Source organism: Lolium perenne, chromosome 3 (assembly GCF_019359855.2).
Source record: "Lolium perenne isolate Kyuss_39 chromosome 3, Kyuss_2.0, whole genome shotgun sequence".
NCBI classification, from domain to species: Eukaryota; Viridiplantae; Streptophyta; class Magnoliopsida; order Poales; family Poaceae; genus Lolium; species Lolium perenne.
Genome location: NC_067246.2, coordinates 318,750,538 through 318,770,615, shown reverse-complemented (window position 1 = coordinate 318,770,615; position 20,078 = coordinate 318,750,538). Strand labels below are relative to the sequence as shown.

Here is a 20,078-nt window from a genome sequence, read left to right as displayed (position 1 = left end):
GTCCAAGACTTGGTAATTTTAGCGCTAACACACGAGGTAGTCACTTCAACCCAAAAGGGTATCAAAACAATCACAGATTTCACGCAACCACATAACAGTCAGATTTTGATCATAGCCTTCTGTATATCAATGCAAAAAAGAATAAGCTAACAAGTTCATACTTCATCCAATCCATATATATTGCACCTCACGAGGACACGATGGCTAGGCAGTTGAGAAGAACCACCTCATTCAACAACCGTCAGACGAAAGGACAAGGGTTCACAGAATATCCTTGTAGTGCAGTGAAGAAGTTATGCTGAACAAGAGTTTGTTTGAGCTGACCTTGGCAAGAATCTAAGATTTGGCGACCGCGATGGAAGCTAGCAACCAGTTTGCCGTCAGTATCAACATAACACAGACACTTGCCATAGGTGACCATCAAGTGAACGTCACTATCTGCCAACACAACCCTCACATCCCAGTAGTAATGCCAGGATTCCAGTTGCCCCGAGATTTCTACCACCGGCAATTTGACGCGGTACTTGCAGTCCCAAACCTCGCATTCGTAGTTCTGCAACACCCATATATCAACATTTCCCGTGTCGTAGTCACGGCTATAGATGCCGAGTGTGCCATCCATCTCAAAGATATCTGAGTTGCCGGAAACAACTGGAGCACGCATATGCCTGAACGACTCAGATGTGGTGTCGAATACCAATACCAGCTGCCTTTGCACCACCAAGTACCAATGCAGGCTATCACGGACTAAGGCAGTTGACCTGCCGCTCAAAGAGGAAGGTGTCTCATGTGTTCCAATGTATCTTGGTGGCTGGTCGGAGCCCAAAGCGAAGACATAGCAACCACTTCCTGCGTTGTTTGGCAGATGTCCGACAGTCGACTCTCCGCGCAGCAGCAGTCGGTACTCACATGTAGGCTGGTGCAAGTACATTCCCAATATACTGAACCCTGACAGTTGCCGGAGGGGAGCGTGCTGACGCGTGACAGGGTTGCAGATGGAGAAGACGAGGGCAGCACTAATGTCATACTTGGAGAGAATGAGGAGGCCGTCGCAGGAGGCGCGGGGAGAAAAGGTGTCGTCAAGCCGGGCGACACATTGGAGCTGACCGTCGGTGGCCCGGTGATCTAATACGAGAATGTTTTCGCGGTAAGCAACGTCGTCTCCGTAGCCACAGATGATAGGTAGGGAGGGCTGGCGGCGGTGGTGGGCGAGGAGGAAGTCGCGGGTAGAGGTGGCGAGGTGCCAAGCGCGACAGACGGCGCGGCAACGGAGGACGGATTCGGGGGGCAGGCGGAGGAGGATCTCCCATATCACGATCTCGTCCGGGAGGCCACGATGGAGAATCTTAGATGGTGTTCTTGTCGCCTCCGCCATGGTCGCCGGATGGGATCGAGCTCATTCGATCTGTCATCAGGGGCGTGGCGACGGCGGATGTAGTAAGGTCGTCAGGGGAAACTAGGAAACAACTTGTGCTCAAATTGCCAAGATGGACCTGCTCTGGCCTGGGCTAAATCGAGAACCCTCGGAAAAAAAAAAGATATGAGTCAGCTCAAATTGCTCTGGCCTGGTTGTACACTGCAAATCACAGACAGTTTAAGTAGCACTCGGTTAACCTGTTAAAAGCTAAATCGCATATATTTGAATTCATTTTTAGAGTAGCAATTGTTATACACATGCAACACCATCGATTTTGAATTCTTACCTACATAGTACCTACTGAAAGATAATAGATTCATTTCATCGGCAACACAACAAGTAAACACGCCAGCTGCAACTGAAAGCACTCAAACAGAACAGTCCGTCGAATATGAGACTGTGGCGCTAATTAAGAACTACCACTAGCTAAAGTTGCTGCACTGCATGCGTCCGTTGAGGATTCCGGAGAGCAGACTACTGAACGCGGTGCCATCTGAAACCTACCGAGTTGTGAGGATGACCCGCCCCCAGTATCGACGCGCCCATAGGGACGAACGGGAAGACCGCCGTCTGGCCGTTCATCTGCACCACCGAGCTTGCACCAAAGGGGACAGGATGCGGTTAAGTCCATCAAGGTGAAGACTAAAGAGATTTGCTTATAAATACTCTGCATTCCATATATTCACCAGTATAACTAAAGGAGCAGAAAGAATGTAAAGAGGCAGGCGCTCCAAATTCTTATTACTCCCTCTTCTGAACAGGCCATAGAAAATTGACACTGAGAAGCCTCTCTAAATGTCAGCAGCTGACAGCAATTACCTACACAACAATGGCACATACTATGAAGTATGCAGTGACAAATGATCAGAGTGCTTCGAGAACTGCAGTGCACGCAATTGGCCTTGTGATGTCCTGCTTGAGTTCTACAAGTACACAATATGTAACTGACAAAATGATAAACCTGTCTTATACCTATTATCAGTGTTTATTTTCTTTTCAAACTGGTTGATCTTTATTTACTCTCAAACAATAGTACAACCTCCAGGAGAGGTTTTAGTAGGAAATTCAAAGGGTCGGCCTCCACCCACGCATCTGGTGTATCACAATTGCTTTCTAGCTAGACTATGAGGGGCAAACATTTCCCTCTCTAGGACAATGCTTATGCATCACCCGAGAAAGCCCAGGATGTCATGACCACACAGTCGTCATAAGTTTCATCCCAAACTCTCTATCGTTTCAATAACCATGTGGAACAGAAATTGGTGTCAGGATGGAAGCACGTACAACTTCAGTTTCCAGTATACGTCTTTTCTTCAACAGCTCGTAATGAGAAAGATATAACCATGTCAAATACTTTCTACAATTGTGGGATTATTACTTATTAGTGCTCGAAGGCAAGGAATTGTGGGGTTGTTAGTGCTCGAAGCTCAGGATCTTCTAAAAATCAGATGCAGCTTGCAAGTAGACAAACATGAGACTCTACCTTCTTTTCATCATCAGCTACAACAAAGAGTGGAAATATGAAATGCCAGCAGCTGAGAGCAATTACCTACACCAGCAATGCAACATATTATGAAGTATGCAGTGAAAAATGATCAGAGTGCTTCCAATGTGGCATAGACAAAATGATAAATGTCTTGTACCTAGCTATTATCATAATTTATTTTCTTTTCAAATTGGTTGATCTTTATTTACTCTCAAACAATCGTACAACCTCCAGAAGAGGTTTCAATAGTAAATTCGGAGAGGCGGCCTCCACCCACGCATTCGCTTTCTAGCTAGACTATGAGTCATAAACATTTTCCTCTCTTGGACAATTCTTATCCATCACCCGAGACAGCCCATGATGCCATGATCACACAGTCATCATAAGTCCATAAAGTTCCATCCCCAACTCTCTACTTTTTAAATCACAGTGTGCAACAAAAATTGACATCAAGAATCAAGATGGAAGCACATGACATTTCAGGTTCCAGTGCACGTATTTTTTCTAGAATACTACAACTGCTCGGAACGAGATAGTTTTAACCATGTCAAATTCTTGCTATAAATTTGAGCTTATTAGTGTTGATAAGACCTACCAAACCAGATGCAATGGATTCATGCAGAAAAATGAAATACCACAGAACAATTCATTGAGATGCTGACTACTATGATGCAACAATTTAATTTAACTAGTAGACCTCGGAGGCCAGAACTTCTAAACATCAGATGCAGCTTGCAAGTCGACAAAGAGGAGACTCTACCTTATTTTCATCATCAGGTACAACAAAGAGTGGAAATAGGACCACCCCCAAATATCGTCTTTTACGAAAACCACAAGATAAAATGGTAGGGTCAGTTTCTTTAGTTCAAGGAGTATGGACATCAGGTATATAGATTGCTACAACTGAGTACTACTGAAAGCCACTGGATAAATAAAATAAAAGCAAAGTCAAATCCTCGAGACACGAGGCAGACCAGTTGGCAAATATTCCAAAAGAACAGCAAAAACGACTTGGTAATTTAGCACCAAGACACACAGTAGTTACTTTAACCCGAAAGGGTACCAAAACAAGCCTAAGTCATAACCTTAGGTACATCAATGCAGAAAAGAAAATGGCAGCAGGATCAATCTTGATCCAACTCATAAATATTGCAGCTCATGAGAATACAGCAACCAGATACTTGAGAATAAACACCTCATTCAAGAGCCGTCAGACGAAAGGCGAAGCGTTCACAGCATAACCTTCTAGTGCTGTGAAGAAGGTGTGCTGAACAAGAGTTTGTTTGAGCCGAAGTTGCCAATCATATAACTCTCGGCCATCACAATGGAAGTTGGCAACTAGTTTGCCATCTGTGTCAACATAAAACAGCCACGAGCCATAACTGAGCATCAAGAGGACATTGTCATGCAGCCAAGCAGCACTCACCACCCAATGGCCATCACACAATCCAAACTGACCCCTGATTTCGGCAACCGGCAATTCAACCCGATACTTGTAGTCCCAAACCTCGGCTTCATAGTTCTGCAACACCCATATGTCAACGATATTCATGGAAGATTTGTAGCTGTAGAGGCCGAGTGTGTCATCCATCTCAAAGATGTTTGACTTGGCAGGAACACGTGGGGCACGCATCTGCCGGAATGACTCGGTTGTGGTGTCGAATGCCAATACCAGCCTGCCTTCCCCCTGACGCTGCATTGGGTACCAATGCAGGGTATCACAGAGCAAGGCAGGTTTTTCAAAGTACACTGCTGCCGCTGCATCCCGACCGCCAATGTACCTGGGTTGCTGGTCGGAGCCTAAGACGAAGACATAGCAGCCAATTTTACCTTTAGGCACCCGATGTCCAAGAGTGAATCCCCCGTGGCTCTTCCGGTGCAGTAACGGTCGGTACTCGCCGGTTGGACGGTGCAGGTACATTCCCAAGAAACTGAATAAACCGAAGCTTGACAGTTGCCCGTGGGGAGCATGCTGGCGCGTGGCGAGATTACAGACGGAGTAGCAGGGGCCAGCCGTACCATGGGTGTAGAGGATGAGGAGGCCATCACAGGAGGCCTCCAGATTGAAGGCCTGGTCAAGCCGGGCGACGGGTTGGTGGTGGGCGGACAACGCCCGGTGATCGAACGCGTGGATTTCGTGGTGGCGGCCGGAGACGACAGAGAGGGAGGGCTGGTGGTGGTGGTGGGCGAGGAGGAAGTCGCGGGTGGTGGTGGCGAGGCGCCAGGCGTGACAGACGGCGCGGCATCGGAGGAGGGATTCGGGGGGCAGGCGGACGAGGATCTCCCATATCACGATCTCATCCGGGAGGCCACGGTGGAGAGGCTTAGCTCGCGTTGCACCTGAGCTCTCCGCCATGGTCGCCGGCTGCGAGCTCTCGATCCGCCCGTCCCAGGAGTGGCCAGGAGGAGCAGAGCGAGAGGAGCAGAGCGAGAGGAGTCGTGGTGGTGCCGCCGTGCCGGCGGCGGCGGGTTGGCGACAGCAGAGGAGGAAACGTCTTCCTGGAAAAGATAGGAATGAATTTGGGCTCTCAGCTGGGCTGCCTTAGTCAAGATGCGTCTGGGCTGGGCTAAATCGATAGAAACCGAGGACCAAGATTGGACAGTCACTATGCTCAGTCACGGGAACTGCTATACGCCGACCTGGTCGGCGCGTGCGGGGTGGGGAGTTGCTTTCTGTCGACCTGGTCGGCGGAAACAAGCCACCGCACCCCCCATAGACAGGCAGCAGTTTCATGGGCCGCGGCCCATTAGGTACACTTTTTCTTTTCTTTGTTTTGTTTTTGCATTTTTAAATCTTCACGTATTTTTGGAAAACCAAAATAATTTTTGGGGTTTCTTAAAAAATATTTGAACGTTTTTCAAATCTGAACAAATTCAAAATTTAAACATTTATTCAAAATATAGATAATTTTAAATCCCGAACATTTTTAAAAATTTGAACAAATTTGAAAAGTGAACAAATTTCAGATTTTGAACAGATTTTGAAATTTAAACAAATTTCTAAATTTGAACGAATATCGTTTTTTCCCAAAATTTGAACATTTTTCGAAAATGAACATATTTTAAATTTGATAATTTTTCGATTATGAACATTTTTCGGATACGAACAATTTTTTCTTTGAACATTTTTCGTTTTGAACACTTTTCAAGTTTGAACGTTTTCCGAATTCGAACTATTTTCAAATTTAAACCTTTTCGATTTTGAACAAAAAGAAAATAAACAAAAAAGAAAAGGAAACAAAAAAGAAAACAGAAAAAGGAAAAAACAGAAACAGAAAACGAAAAAAAAGAAAAAAAAGGGAAAATGGGCCAGGCCCAATACCCGACCAGGGTGTGCGGTGCCGGGTAGGCACCGACCTGGTCGGTGTATAGGGTTTCCCTGCGGGGTGCCACACACCCCCAGCGACCAGGTCGGGCAGTTTGGGCCTCGGCCCATTAGCTCAGGTACGTTTTTTTTTCTTTTTTTCTTCTTCTCTTTCTTCTGTTTTTTTTCTGTTATTAATATTTTTCTTTTCAAAATCTAATATTTTTTATGAAATTATTTTTCAAGATTTTTTTCAAAATATGAACATTTTTAAATTCAACCGTTTTAAAATTTGAACGATTTTATATTTTGAATATTTTCCAAAAAATTATATTTTTCCAAATTTGAATATTTTTCACGTTTGAACGGTTTTTTAATTTGAATGGTTTTTAAATTTGAACATTTTTCATGTTTGAACAATTTTCAAGTTTGAACGATTTTTAAATTTGAACGGTTTTTAAATTTGAATATTTTTCATGTTTGAACGATTTTTAAATTTTGAACGGTTTTCAGATTTTAAACGGTTTTTTATATTCGAACATTTTTTTAATTTGATTTTTTAAAATATTTCTATTTTTCGAATCTGAAAAATAAAAGTAAAAAAAAAGAAAACAGAAAAAACGAAAGAAAAACGAAAACAGAAAATAGAAAAAAGAAAACAGGAAAAAAAGAAACAGAAAAAAGAAAAAAAAAGAAAAGAAAAATCGAAAAAGAAGGCAGCCCGCACCTAACTGGGCCGGCCCATACCGCGCGCGGGGTGTGCGGCGCGCGGTACGCGCCGACCTGGTCGGTGTATAGGGTTTGCCCTCAGTCACTTCCAAATTCCAATGAGAGAATTCCTTATTCGATACTACTTCAAAATATGATTCCCTATTTGACACTCTAAAACTTTTCCTTCCTTATATGACACCTTAACAAAATTTCTTGCCTTATATGACATCACCATCAATTCCGTTACACCATGCCGTCAATGTTTCTTTCCCTGGACTAAACTACCCTGCAACCCTGGAATAGAAGTCTCGTCTCCGTCCCCATCCTGATACAGAGCCCTAGCGGCGGCGGGCGGCGTGCACGGGTACGTACAACGGCGAGAGCTATGGGGACTACGGGGTTGCCACTGAGGGCAGGGCTAGGGAGGGCGGCCTAGTCGAGTTCGAGGAGCAGGACGGCAACCAACTTTGTCAGGAAGACAAGAACTGGTCATCGTTGTCGCCGCGAGGAGTGCCGAGAAGGAATGAGGTTTTTTTTTTTGAACAAGGAAAGGTCCCGAAGGACCTAGGGCTTCATATTATCAGCGGTGAGGTACAAATTATAGATAAGGCCTAAAAGAACTGGGAAATTACAAACTGGCCCGCACAAATTGCACAAAGGACCTTGAAATAAAATGCAAAAGCGATCAGGTCCAGCTCCTCCTTCACCGTGACGGATCTCGCCGGAGTCAACCTCTGCGTCGCCGGGGACGAAACCACTTGGGACGCAGAGGTGGGAGCTAACTCCGTCGAGATTAGAGAGCCTCCGAGCTGGCAGAAGCGCCTTGCGGAGGTTGTTGTTGCCTTGAGGGCGGCATGTCGCCGCCGCACGAGGATGGAGGGGCCGCCCTTCGGCCAGGAAATCCGGCGACAGAGGCGCCGTAGAAATTCTCCAGTGGAGGGGCTGCCATTCAGCCATAGAATACGGCGACAGCGGCGCCGTGGAGAACCTCCGAGAAGAAGCCGACGAGCTTCCCTGCTGCGGATCCGACGGCCAGGCAGAGGCAACAAGCAAGAACTCTTTTCTCTCGCCACCACGACGAGGAAGAAGAAGCAGCTTGCCGCTGCATCTGCAGCCACTAGATCCGCCAAAGCGAGCCTTATTTATGGAGATCCTCATCTCCCTCCGCCGCCACACCTTCGGCTCTGACCGCCGGAGCTCCATGAGGTCGAGGAAGAAGACGCTGCGGTGCCAGATCTGGCTGCTCAGATCCACCACCTCCCTCCCGACATCAACGCCAAACGCCACAACGGGACCAAGACTAAAGCTAATACTAGTAATATACAGCCCGGCGCCATCTCCTCTCCATCTCCGGCCGGCTATTCCGGCGGAGAGGAGGAGGGAGAGGCCCGGTGAGGAGGAGAGGAGGAGCAGGTACTGTAGCGGCCTTAGAGCGGTTTGGGGGGGAAATGAGAGCCTTAGAAGGAATGAGGTCGCGTGGTCCATCCCGAGAGGAAACGCCCTCGCGGCGTGCGCTGGCGCTGCCGCGCCCTTCAACAACACGGTAGTGCGCTGGCCGTGCCTGCCCGGCCTTGCTGGCAACGGCTTCGCGCGGCCGTGTGCTCGTTCTGGAATCTAGTACAGTATGTCTTTGCAGCATAAAAACTCGATTCACTAGACCTGGATTCACATTTGTACCGTAGGGTCTAGGATTCACAATCGGCGCACATAAAACTCGATTCATATTTGTACCTTCCGCTGGCCAAATAGCAGTAGTCACTTATTGATTTTTCTGGAAAAAAAAAGTCACTCACCGATGCACATATGTCATATATGTAGGCCAAAGAACAGTTTATGAAATCTAAAATACTACTCCGTAACACAGACTGAAATATGGTGTGAGGTTACAATCTCTATCCCAAATATTACCGTAGTCATATGTCTCCTAAAAAAAGTTTCTTACCACAGTCGTATCGTATGGGGTAGATATAATTGCATCTGGACCATAGACCAAACTGAATATCCAATTGTTACTTCTGAATTGTTTTGTACAATTGTTTTTGTCAAATAATGCACTAGGGGTAAAAGCGTATTTCTATGTCTTAGTTTAACACCGTTGCTGCTCAGAATGAACTACAGAGTCATATAAGGCAACAAATTAAGGAAGTGTCAAATAAGGAAGAAAAAGTTTTAGAGTGTCAAATAGGGAATCATATTTTGAAGTAGTGTCAAATAAGGAATTATCTCAATTCCAACTGCCCTAAAAAAAAATTCCAAATTCCAATTGAAGAACAGTTGAAGATGAGGAGACTTTGGCATCTGGCATCTGCATGTGTCAATATTGCAGTGTGCGTTCGATCTGAAACCCAGAAGGACAAACCTTTCTTATGCTTAGGGCATGTACAATGGGGCGCTTAGCTTGGGGCGCTAGGAAAAAAATCCTGGCAGTTTTGCTCGTTGCTGTGCAGTTTTCTCACCTTTTCTTGGCATCGACTCAAAGTGAAGAGTCCGGCGCTTGAAAGTCAGGCACAAAATACTTCTCCTAGGGCATTGTGGTGTCATGCATTGTGTCATTTACTAATATGTGATGTCATGCATTGTGTCATTTACTATGGTGTAGACTCAACTTGTCTTGGGGTGTGTGATGTTATGGTAACATAGCTAGTTACCACCTCACTCTCTTTCTTCATTCATTGTCATGCCATGTCACCAAAATGTCTTGGGTTGTGTGATGTTACTAGCTAATCCCATTATGAGACTGGTAACATCACACAACCCAAGACATTTTGATGACATGGCATGACAATGAATGAAGAAAGAGAGTGAGGTGGTAACTAGCTATGTTACCATAACATCACATACCCCAAGGCAAAATGAGTCTACAACATAATAAATGATACAAGGCATGACACCACATATAAGTTACTAGTCTAAGTTACTCCCCACTACGTTTTGCAATGTACATACCCTTAGCAATACAGTACAACTTTTATTTCTCCAGCTTAGAGCATACAATGCGGCGCTTAATCTGAGGCGCTAGGAAGATAATCCCAGTTAGTTTGGGCAATTAGCAAGAAGTTCCCGACAAGAGGCGCTTGCGTATAGACGAAGTTTGACTTTTTAAGCGACTATCCAAGCGCTAGGCGGATAAATGTCGTGACAAACGGGTTTTGCGGTCTTCGGTTTTACTGTGTGCATGTTCGGATATGTGCAGCTGTAGCCCGCATAGTGCTCTGGCCTCGGGTCCTGGAGTCTCGGCTACGGTAGGTCCCGTGCGCCTCTTCGGATGGCAACAGCGTGTCGGTGTCAACGGTGCAGCTCCGAGCGCTCACCATGGAGCAACTGGAACGGACATTGCACTATTTCCAAGACCCTAGGCTATCTGGTTATGGTTAGGGCACGTACAATGGTTGATAAGATGGTTTTATCTTATGCATTTTGATATGACAATAAAACATGGTATAGAATGGGTTATGTTTTAGTCTTATTTTTCAAGCCTCGTGTATTCCTAAAATATAGTGAGACATATTGTGCTAAGAGATGATCTCTTAGCCAGGAGAAGACAAAGATCTTATTTTGTTTCTCTCTCCTCCAACTCAGCAATTATCTTATGTGGCATTCCTAAGATAAGACTAAGATAAGACCATTGTACATGTCCTAATAGTGTGCATGGGTTCCCGCTAGGGCATCTCCAACGGGGCGACACCCCGCGGGCATATTTTGTCCGCGCGTCCGTTTGCGCCTGGGTGTGCTCCCACCGGGGCGACCCATTTTTAGATCGGCAACATATCTAAAAATATAAAAAGTAGTACATTTAAATGCATAAAAACTATACAAAATAGATCTAGAAGCCTAGACTACTTGCTTCTGGACGGGCCGGCCCCGTCGTTGCGTCGCTCCATCGCCTGCTTCTCCGCCGCCTCCCGTGCGGCTGCTATGGCTCGGTGCGCCACCACGTCCTCTTGCAAGCTCTGCTCCAGCCTCGCGTTGGCGGCATCGTCCTTGAGCGTCTCGAAAGACTCGACGATAGCCCTCTGCTCCGCCGCCCTCTCCTCCGGCGTAGGCGCATCAGGGTCATCAGAAGACCAAGATATCTCGGAGTTGGAGTCCTCTGCGGCTGCGGCGGCCGCCAGCCTGCGTTGTTCCAGCTCGGCGTCGACCGCCGCATGGGCCGCCCGCTCCTCCTCTGCTTCCTTCTCCTCTTCAGCCAGGGCCGCGGCGTCCCTGACCGGGTTGAGGAGGTCGGTGCTGTCTTCGGAGTCAAACTCCTCGTCAGAGCTCGAGGCCGAGGGAGGTGGAGTGGGAGGTGGAGGTGGAGGCGAGGCAGCCTGGCTGCGGCCGACGCTGCTCATGGTGGCTCCGGCGGAGTCTGAGCGACAGCGGCGCTACGGTGGAGGTTGTGCGGCGGCTAGGGTTTAGTGGGGAGGAGATGAGATGCTCGCGCCCCTATTTATATAGGTCGGAGGCAGGGCGACGGCCGCGCCACGCGTGACATCGCCATTACTACGTGTGCAGAGGTAGGCGACGGCCGCGCGCCACGCGAGGCATCACCATTTACGTGGCCACAGACTGCCGAAGCGACGCCTCGGCGCCAGTACTGGCGGAGAAGACGTATCGACGCTGGGTCACTGCCAGGCGGGCCTAACAAAACGTCCGCCAGACGCGAGCGGACACTTTCCGCGTCCGCGCTGTGTCCACAGAGACGCATCTGAGGCGCATATTTGGGCCAGGTTTGCGTCTCCGCGGACGGCCCGGTCACTTTGCGTCGCCCCGCTGGAGGTGGTGCCAGACGCATTTCCGGTCACGGCGGAAGAAAACGTCAGTGTTCGTTTGCGTCGCGCCGCTGGAGATGCCCTTAGGCCCGTTCAGCCTAACACCAAACATAGCCTAGTATGTTGGACGAAATGAAACTCTATAGAACGCAGAGCCTAGTATGTTGGACGACAGAACACGGGGGGGGGGGGGGGGGTGTGTGTGTGTGTGGACCAGTTTTCAGTTAATAAATTCTTCCCCATCCCACCACAAGTTTTTGGCACAAACCTCACTAAATTTCAAAATTGCAAGGGAGTTCTTTGTGGTGTAAGATAATCATTTAAACTTAGAAAAGATCTGTCCACACTCAAATAAAAATAATTTGAACCGACTCAAATATTTTCACAAATAATTAAAAATCACAAGATAGTTTAAGTTGTACTCAGTTAACCTGGTTAAAGCTAAACCACATATATTTGCATTCAATTTGAGTAGCAAATGTTGCACACACATGCAACACCATCAATTGTGCATTGTTGCACCTACTGAAAGAAATGACATTTATTTCATTGGTAACACAACGAGTGAACACACCAGCTGCAACTGAAATCTCTGATAAAGAACATTGGTGCTAATTAAGGACTACTGCTCCCCACAGCCAAGCTGAAGTTGCTGCATTTGGTGCTGATTCCGAGGAGCAGCCCAGTTAGGGCTCCTTTGATTCAAAGGATTTGTATACGAATTGTGTAGGATTTGGTTTCTATGGGAAAATTTCCTATACATGTTGTTTGATTCATAGGAACATAGCCTATAGGAAAAATTCCTATAGGAATCTTGTAGTGTAATTCCTATAGGAAAAAAGCATTAGCTCATACCTCATGGAAAAATTCCTTTGCTACAATCAAACAAACTTTATCTTCCTATAGGATTCAAGTAGACATGCTATTCCAATCCTATACCTTTTCTATTCCTATGTTTTTCCTATCCTTCAAATCAAAGGAGCCCTTAGATCAAACATAATGGTGGTTCTCCATCTGGAACCTGAAGAGAAACTGAGGATGACCACCGCCGGCATCGACGCCTCCATCGGGACAAACGTGAAGCGCACTGTCTGGCCATTCACTTGCACCAGCGAGCTTGCACCCAAGAGAACATCATACAGATTTAAATTCATTAAGGTAGCTCTACCTTAATGAATTTAAAAACTGTATATATAAGCGAGTATAATTTAAGGGGCAGAAAGAATGTAACCAGGAAGGTGCTACAAAATGCTGAAGCTTATTACTCCCTCTCCCGAACAGGCCATGCCAGCCATAGAAAATTGACACTGGGCAGTCTGGCAGCAATTCCCTACACTAACAATGGTACATACTATGAAGTATGTAGTGACAAATGATCAGAGTGCTTTGAGAACTGCAGTGGCACATACTCAGAGGTATATTACCTCAAATTTTCAAGCATAGCAGTTTATCACTTGCCAACAAACGTAACTATTTGATGTTTTGATATGGGTGACAGGGTGTGACTGATAAAGGAAAGTTATGATTAAGAAATAGATATTCTGTTGCTTCATATTTGCAAAGAAATAAAGTGGCTGTGTTCCGCTTGTCCCTTTTCTTAGTCCATAAGAACTACAGTAAGAGTAAGGCATAGGCGTCACTGCATTCTAGAGTACGATGTTTTTTTAGGGCATTTCTTTCGCCATTTTTGTTTACATTGTTTTTTTAGGGCATTTCTGAATAACCACTTCGGAAAAACTCAAGTGCAAGTCACTGTAAATAAATACATCTATCTATGGCGCTACAAAGTTAAGAATTGCTCTCTTCAACTTTGTTTTGCATCCGTGCTGCTCTAAAATGTATGAAAATTTTGAGAACCAGCTCGCAAAGAAATAAAGTGGCTGTGTTCCGCTTGTCCCTTTTCTTAGTCCATAAGAACTACAGTAAGAGTAAGGCATAGGCGTCACTGCATTCTAGAGTACGATGTTTTTTTAGGGCATTTCTTTCGCCATTTTTGTTTACATTGTTTTTTAGGGCATTTCTGCATAACCACTTCGGAAAAACTCAAGTGCAAGTCACTGTAAATAAATACATCTATCTATGGCGCTACAAAGTTAAGAATTACTCTCTTCAACTTTGTTTTGCATCCGTGCTGCTCTAAAATGTATGAAAATTTTGAGAACTAGCTCTAAAATGTATGAAAATGTATGTGGGGGCATAACTCTATACGTCAGGGCTCAGAGCATGGTGCTCACAATAAAACGTTGTATGAGATGTTTGTTGTTCTTTCCTTAGACCCATATTGAGCAACTATAGTGGTTTTTTTATACTGAGTTTTGATGGCGCAATGGACATAGTGGCTAGTGCTGTTCACAGTACCACCAGTCCACCACATTGAAACATAAGTTTTGTCCATACTCAACAGAAAAAAATGACATATTATGGACTCATCGTTCATTTTCAGTTTTACCAGTTTCTAGTACTTGTTATGGAAATTTCATACCTTGTCCAATTGTGGAGCGCAATCTTTGACAAAAATTCCTTCTGCTTGTCAATACAAGTTCTGTTTCTGGAGCCTATGTTAAGATCGAACATCGCATTAAGTATTAATCCTTAAATTGGTTAGCAACTAAAGTCAAACGATAATTCCACAAGATGCAACATAAATCTGTAAATATAACATAATATTTCCACATCTAACCAGATGCAATGGATTCAGGAAGAAAATAAATTGCCACGGAGCATTTCTGGAAAGGTAACTATGATTCAATCATTTAATATAACAAGTACTACTAAGCTCTTCAGAAAATCAGGTGCAACTTGCTAGTGAACAGACAACAGAAAGATAATCTGCTTCATGTCATCGTCAGTTACAACAGACAAACAGAAGCATTAAGCACATATATTTGTTATATATTTAGCTTATTAAGAAGACCAATAAGAACTAAGAAGCCATTGAGAAAAGGCCAAGCCAATTCTTCAGCTAGCTCTATTGACTACTAAGAAGATCACTAGAATTCTGCAGCTAGAATGCTAACTATTGACTACTAAGAAGATCACTAGATAAAGGAAATAAAGCAAAGTCGGAGCTCTGTTTTCAGTTCCAGAAAATAGAGGCATGAGTGAGATCAATTGGCAAACATTTCAAATGAAGACAAAAAATGGCTTTGTAATTTTAGCCTGAACACACTTGACAGACACTTCAGCCGAAGAGAGATTTAAAGAAATATAACACAGCCATTTAACAGTCGGAGCTTCTGGATCATAACTTTTTATACATCAACAAGGAAGCTAGAGGTGGATACAGTTCATACATATCTCAGCTCATGACGATACAAAAAAGCTAGGCCTTTGAGAAGCACCATCACACGGAACAACCTTGAGATGGAAGTCTGACTAAGTGTTGACAATAGAATCATCTAGTGAGATGAAAGGGAAAGGGTTCACAACATAGCCCTCTATTGTCGGAAAGAAGGTATGTTGAACAAGTGTTTGCTTGAGACAAAATCGAGTCGTGAAGAGTAATTTGCGATGGAAACATGTGACCAACTTGCCAGTGATGTCAATCTGAAGTAGCCACTCGTCAGACTTGACCAGAATGAGCAAATCGTCATCCCAAGACGAAACCACCACATCCGAATGGAATTTGTGAAATCCAAACCGCGCTGTGAGCTGTGCAACCGGCAATTCAACCCGGTATTTGAAGGCCCATACCTCGCCGTCATAGTCCTGCATCGTCCAGATGTCAAGGGCTCCACCACTAAAGCTGGCCATGCCAAGCACTCCATCCATCTCAAACAGGTCAGCAGCGCCAGGAACAGCCGGAGCACGCATCTGCCTGAACAATTCGGTCACAGTGTCGAATACCATTATCATGTTGCTTTCGTCCTGATCCTGCTCTATGTGCCAGTGCAGGCTTCCACGGAAAAGAGCAGGCACAATGGCATGAACCACTACCTCCACCTCCGGCCAACCGATGAGCCTCGGCGGCTGGCAGGAGCCCAATCCGTAAACATAGAGGGCATCTTGAGCGCCAGGGGGCCGATCCTCATACATCACCGTCGGGTCAGGGTACAGAAGCAGCCGGTACTCTCCGGTAGGAGGGTGCGGGTACATTCCGGCGAGGCCGTAGTGTTAGATCTACTGGATCTCTAGTTGTTGCATCTAGAGAGTAATTGCATCTAACCGGGACTAGTACTAGATGAGAGACAGTCGAGTCGCATGCCGTCGGTCTTCGTCGACGAGGAGCTCGCCATGGCGGCGACGGAGGAGTGGCGGCGATGTCGGTGGTGCTTCCCGCCGCTACAGCGCCTCACCAGATCGGATGGTCTAGGGTTTGGTGTGTCGGTGGGGAGGACGGCAGCGGACGACCTTGGCGTCCGTGCCCTGGCCCCCACCTCTTTTATATGGCGCTGGCGACGGGGGCCCACCAACCATACGGGTTGGGCGCCCCCGATCAGGGCGCGAGACAAGGTCGTGATCGACCGTTGGGTCAATACGTGGGAGATCAACCTAACATTCTCCCCCTTGATCTCATCTTACTTTAATCTTAATCTTAGACTTAAACTTTTCTTGGTACCCATTTTATCACAGATTAGTATATAGAGCATGTCTCGTCATGATAGCCAGTTACGCACCATCAGATTCAACAGCTACTACACACATTTCCATTTTAAAATAGATTCTTCCTCTAGGCCCTTAATATCCAGGTATCATAGGCTTTCCCGTAAACCCATGCCGGCTACATGTTCTCTGAACACAATGGATGGTAAGCCTTTCGTAAGCGGATCCGCGAGCATTCTCTTTGTGCTTATATGCTCTAAACTTATGGTATGATCCTGGATTCTATCTTTCACAACATAATACTTGATGTCAATGTGCTTGCCAGCATCACTTGACTTATTGTTGTGAGCATAAAATACTGCTGGCTCATTGTCGCACTACATTCTAAGTGGTCTTTGAATGCTGTCGACCACTCTCAACCCGGGTATAAATTTCTTTAACCAGTTTGCCTGCCCCGATGCCTCATAACATGCTACATACTCAGCAACCATCGTGGACGGTGCCGTGATAGATTGCTTGAAGCTTTTCCACGATATAGCTCCACCTGCGAGAGTGAATACATAACCTGATGTGGATTTTCTGTCATCTACATCTCCCGCAAAGTCTGCATCTGAATACCCTTCTATCTCAAGGGAATCAGTTCTTCTATATGTCAGCATGAGGCCTTTCATGCCTTGCGCATAACGCAATGCCTTCTTCACCATTTTCCAGTGATCTATTCCTGGATTACTTTGGAATCTTTCAAGTACCCCGGTAACAAAAGCTAAGTCTGGACGCGTACATACTTGAGCATACATTAGGCTTCCGATAGCTGAAGCATATGGAACCGCTTTCATTTGATCGATCTCATATTGGTTCCTGGGACATTGAAAATCCCCAAATCTATCGCCCTTGACTATAGAAGCAGGCGTGGCATTACTCGCATGCATACCATACTTCTTTAGAACTTTCTCTAAGTATGCCTTTTGCGATAATCCTAAAACCCCTCTTTGTCTATCTCGGTGAATTTCAATTCCTAGAACGAATGAAGCTTCACCAAGATCTTTCATATCGAAGTTCGAGGACAAGAACTTCTTCGTCTCCAATAGTAGACTAATATCACTACTAGCAAGCAGAATGTCATCCACATATAGGATAAGGAAAATGAATTTCCCTTTCTTAAACTTTGCATATACGCAATTGTCCTCTTTATTCTCATTAAACCCAAAACTTTTAATTGTCTCATGGAACTTCAAGTACCATTGCCTGGAAGCTTGTTTTAATCCATAAATGGATTTCTTCAGACGGCATCCCATGTGTTCTTTTCCTTCCACGACAAACCCTTGGGTTGTGCCATGTAAACATTTTCCTCCAAGTCTCCATTTAAGAAGGCCGTCTTTACATCCATTTGATGCAACTCTAAATCATAGTGTGCCACTAAAGCCATTATAATTCTAAAAGAATCCTTACATGAGACCGGAGAAAATGTCTCATTATAATCTATTCCTTTTCTTTGAGTGAAACCTTTCGCAACAAGTCGTGCTTTATATCTTTCAACATTCCCTCTAGAGTCACACTTTGTTTTGTAGACCCATTTACAGCCTACTATTTTGGCTCCTTTAGGAATTTCTTTTAAATCCCAGACTTTGTTGCTACTCATTGATATCATTTCATCAACCATGGCCTCAATCCACTTCGATGAATGAGCACTTCTTGAGGCTTCTTCAAATGTGGTGGGATCACCCTCCATTTGAACTTCTTCACTGACATAGATCTCAAAATCGTCAGGAATAGCTGGCTTTCTTGCTCTTTGAGACCTTCTAAGGTTCTCAATCTCTGGCGCACTTTCTATGTGGGGCTGTTGCAGCTCTTCCTCATGTGTGGTAACATTCTCTCTATTTTCATTCATTGTTGCCACAGGAGAACTAACAACAGGTGTCTGATGGCGTGTATTTCACACGTTCGTTGGGCAACCCCAAGAGGAAGGTATGATGCGCACAGCAGCAAGTTTTCCCTCAGAAAGAAACCAAGGTTTATCGAACCAGGAGGAGCCAAGAAGCACGTTGAAGGTTGATGGCGGCGAGATGTAGTGCGGCGCAACACCAGGGATTCCGGCGCCAACGTGGAACCTGCACAACACAACCAAAGTACTTTGCCCCAACGAAACAGTGAGGTTGTCAATCTCACCGGCTTGCTGTAACAAAGGATTAACCGTATTGTGTGGAAGATGATTGTTTGCAGAAAACAAGAAACAAGATTGCATTAGATTGTATTTCAGTAAAGAGAATTGGACCGGGGTCCACAGTTCACTAGAGGTGTCTCTCCCATAAGACAAACAGCATGTTGGGTGAACAAATTACAGTTGGGCAATTGACAAATAAAGAGAGCATGACCATGCACATACATATCATGATGAGTATAGTGAGATTTAATTGGGCATTACGACAAAGTACATAGACCGCCATCCAACTGCATCTATGCCTAAAAAGTCCACCTTCAAAGTTATCATCCGAACCCCTCCGCATTAAGTTGCAAACAACAGACAATAGCATTAAGTATGGTGCGTAATGTAACTAGTGACTACATCCTTGAACATAGCACTAATGTTTTATCCCTAGTGGCAACAGCACAACACAACCTTAGAACTTTCTCACATCGTCCTGTGTCAATGCAGGCATGAACCCACTATCGAGCATAAGTACTCCCTCTTGGAGTTACAAGCATCTACTTGGCCAGAGCATCTACTAGTAACGGAGAGCATGCAAGATCATAAACAACACATAAGCATAACTTTGATAATCAACATAACAAGTATTCTCTATTCATCGGATCCCAACAAACGCAACATATAGAATTACAGATAGATGATCTTGATCATGTTAGGCAGCTCACAAGATCCAACAATGATAGCACAATGGGGAGAAGACAACCATCTAGCTACTGCTATGGACCCATAGTCCAGGGGTAGACTACTCACACATCACACCGGAGGCGACCATGGCGGCGTAGAGTCCTCCGGGAGATGATTCCCCTCTCCGGCAGAGTGCCGGAGGCGATCTCCTGGATCCCCCGAGATGGGATCGGCGGCGGCGGCGTCTCCGGGAAGGTTTTCCGTATCGTGGCTCTCGGTCCGGGGGTTTCGTCACGGAGACTTTTATAGGCGGAAGGGCAGGTCAAGAGGCGGCACGGGGGCCCCACACTACAGGCCGGCGCGGCCAAGGGGGGGCCGCGCCGCCCTATGGTGTGGCCCCTCCGTGGCCCCTCTTCGTCTCTCCTTCGGACTTCTGGAAGCTTTGTGAGAAAATAGGCCCCTGGGCTTTGATTTCGTCCAATTCCGAGAATATTTCCTTACTAGGATTTCTGAAACCAAAAACAGCAGAAAACAAAGAATCGGCACTTCGGCATCTTGTTAATAGGTTAGTTCCAGAAAATGCACGAATATGACATAAAATGTGCATAAAACATGTAGATAACATCAATAATGTGGCATGGAACATAAGAAATTATCGATACGTCGGAGACGTATCAGCATCCCCAAGCTTAGTTCTGCTCGTCCCGAGCAGGTAAAACGATAACACGTATAATTTCTGGAGTGACATGCCATCATAATCTTGATCATACTATTTGTAAAGCATATGTAGTGAATGCAGCGATCAAAACAATGTATATGACATGAGTAAACAAGTGAATCATATAGCAAAGACTTTTCATGAATAGCACTTCAAGACAAGCATCAATAAGTCTTGCATAAGAGTTAACTCATAAAGCAATAATTCAAAGTAGAGATATTGAAGCAACACAAAAGAAGATTAAGTTTCAGCGGTTGCTTTCAACTTGTAACATGTATATCTCATGGATATTGTCAACATAGAGTAATATAATAAGTGC

General features: G+C 45.3%; 1 protein-coding gene across 1 annotated transcript; it reads right to left on the bottom strand.

Moving 5' to 3' along the window:
• Positions 1-241: 241 nt before the first annotated feature.
• On the bottom strand, positions 242-1,375 carry LOC127340343 (F-box protein At5g49610-like). Its single transcript, XM_051366106.1, has one exon. It carries the CDS (start codon positions 1,373-1,375, stop codon positions 242-244), a length of 1,134 nt encoding a protein of 377 aa, XP_051222066.1.
• Positions 1,376-20,078: the final 18,703 nt, after the last annotated feature.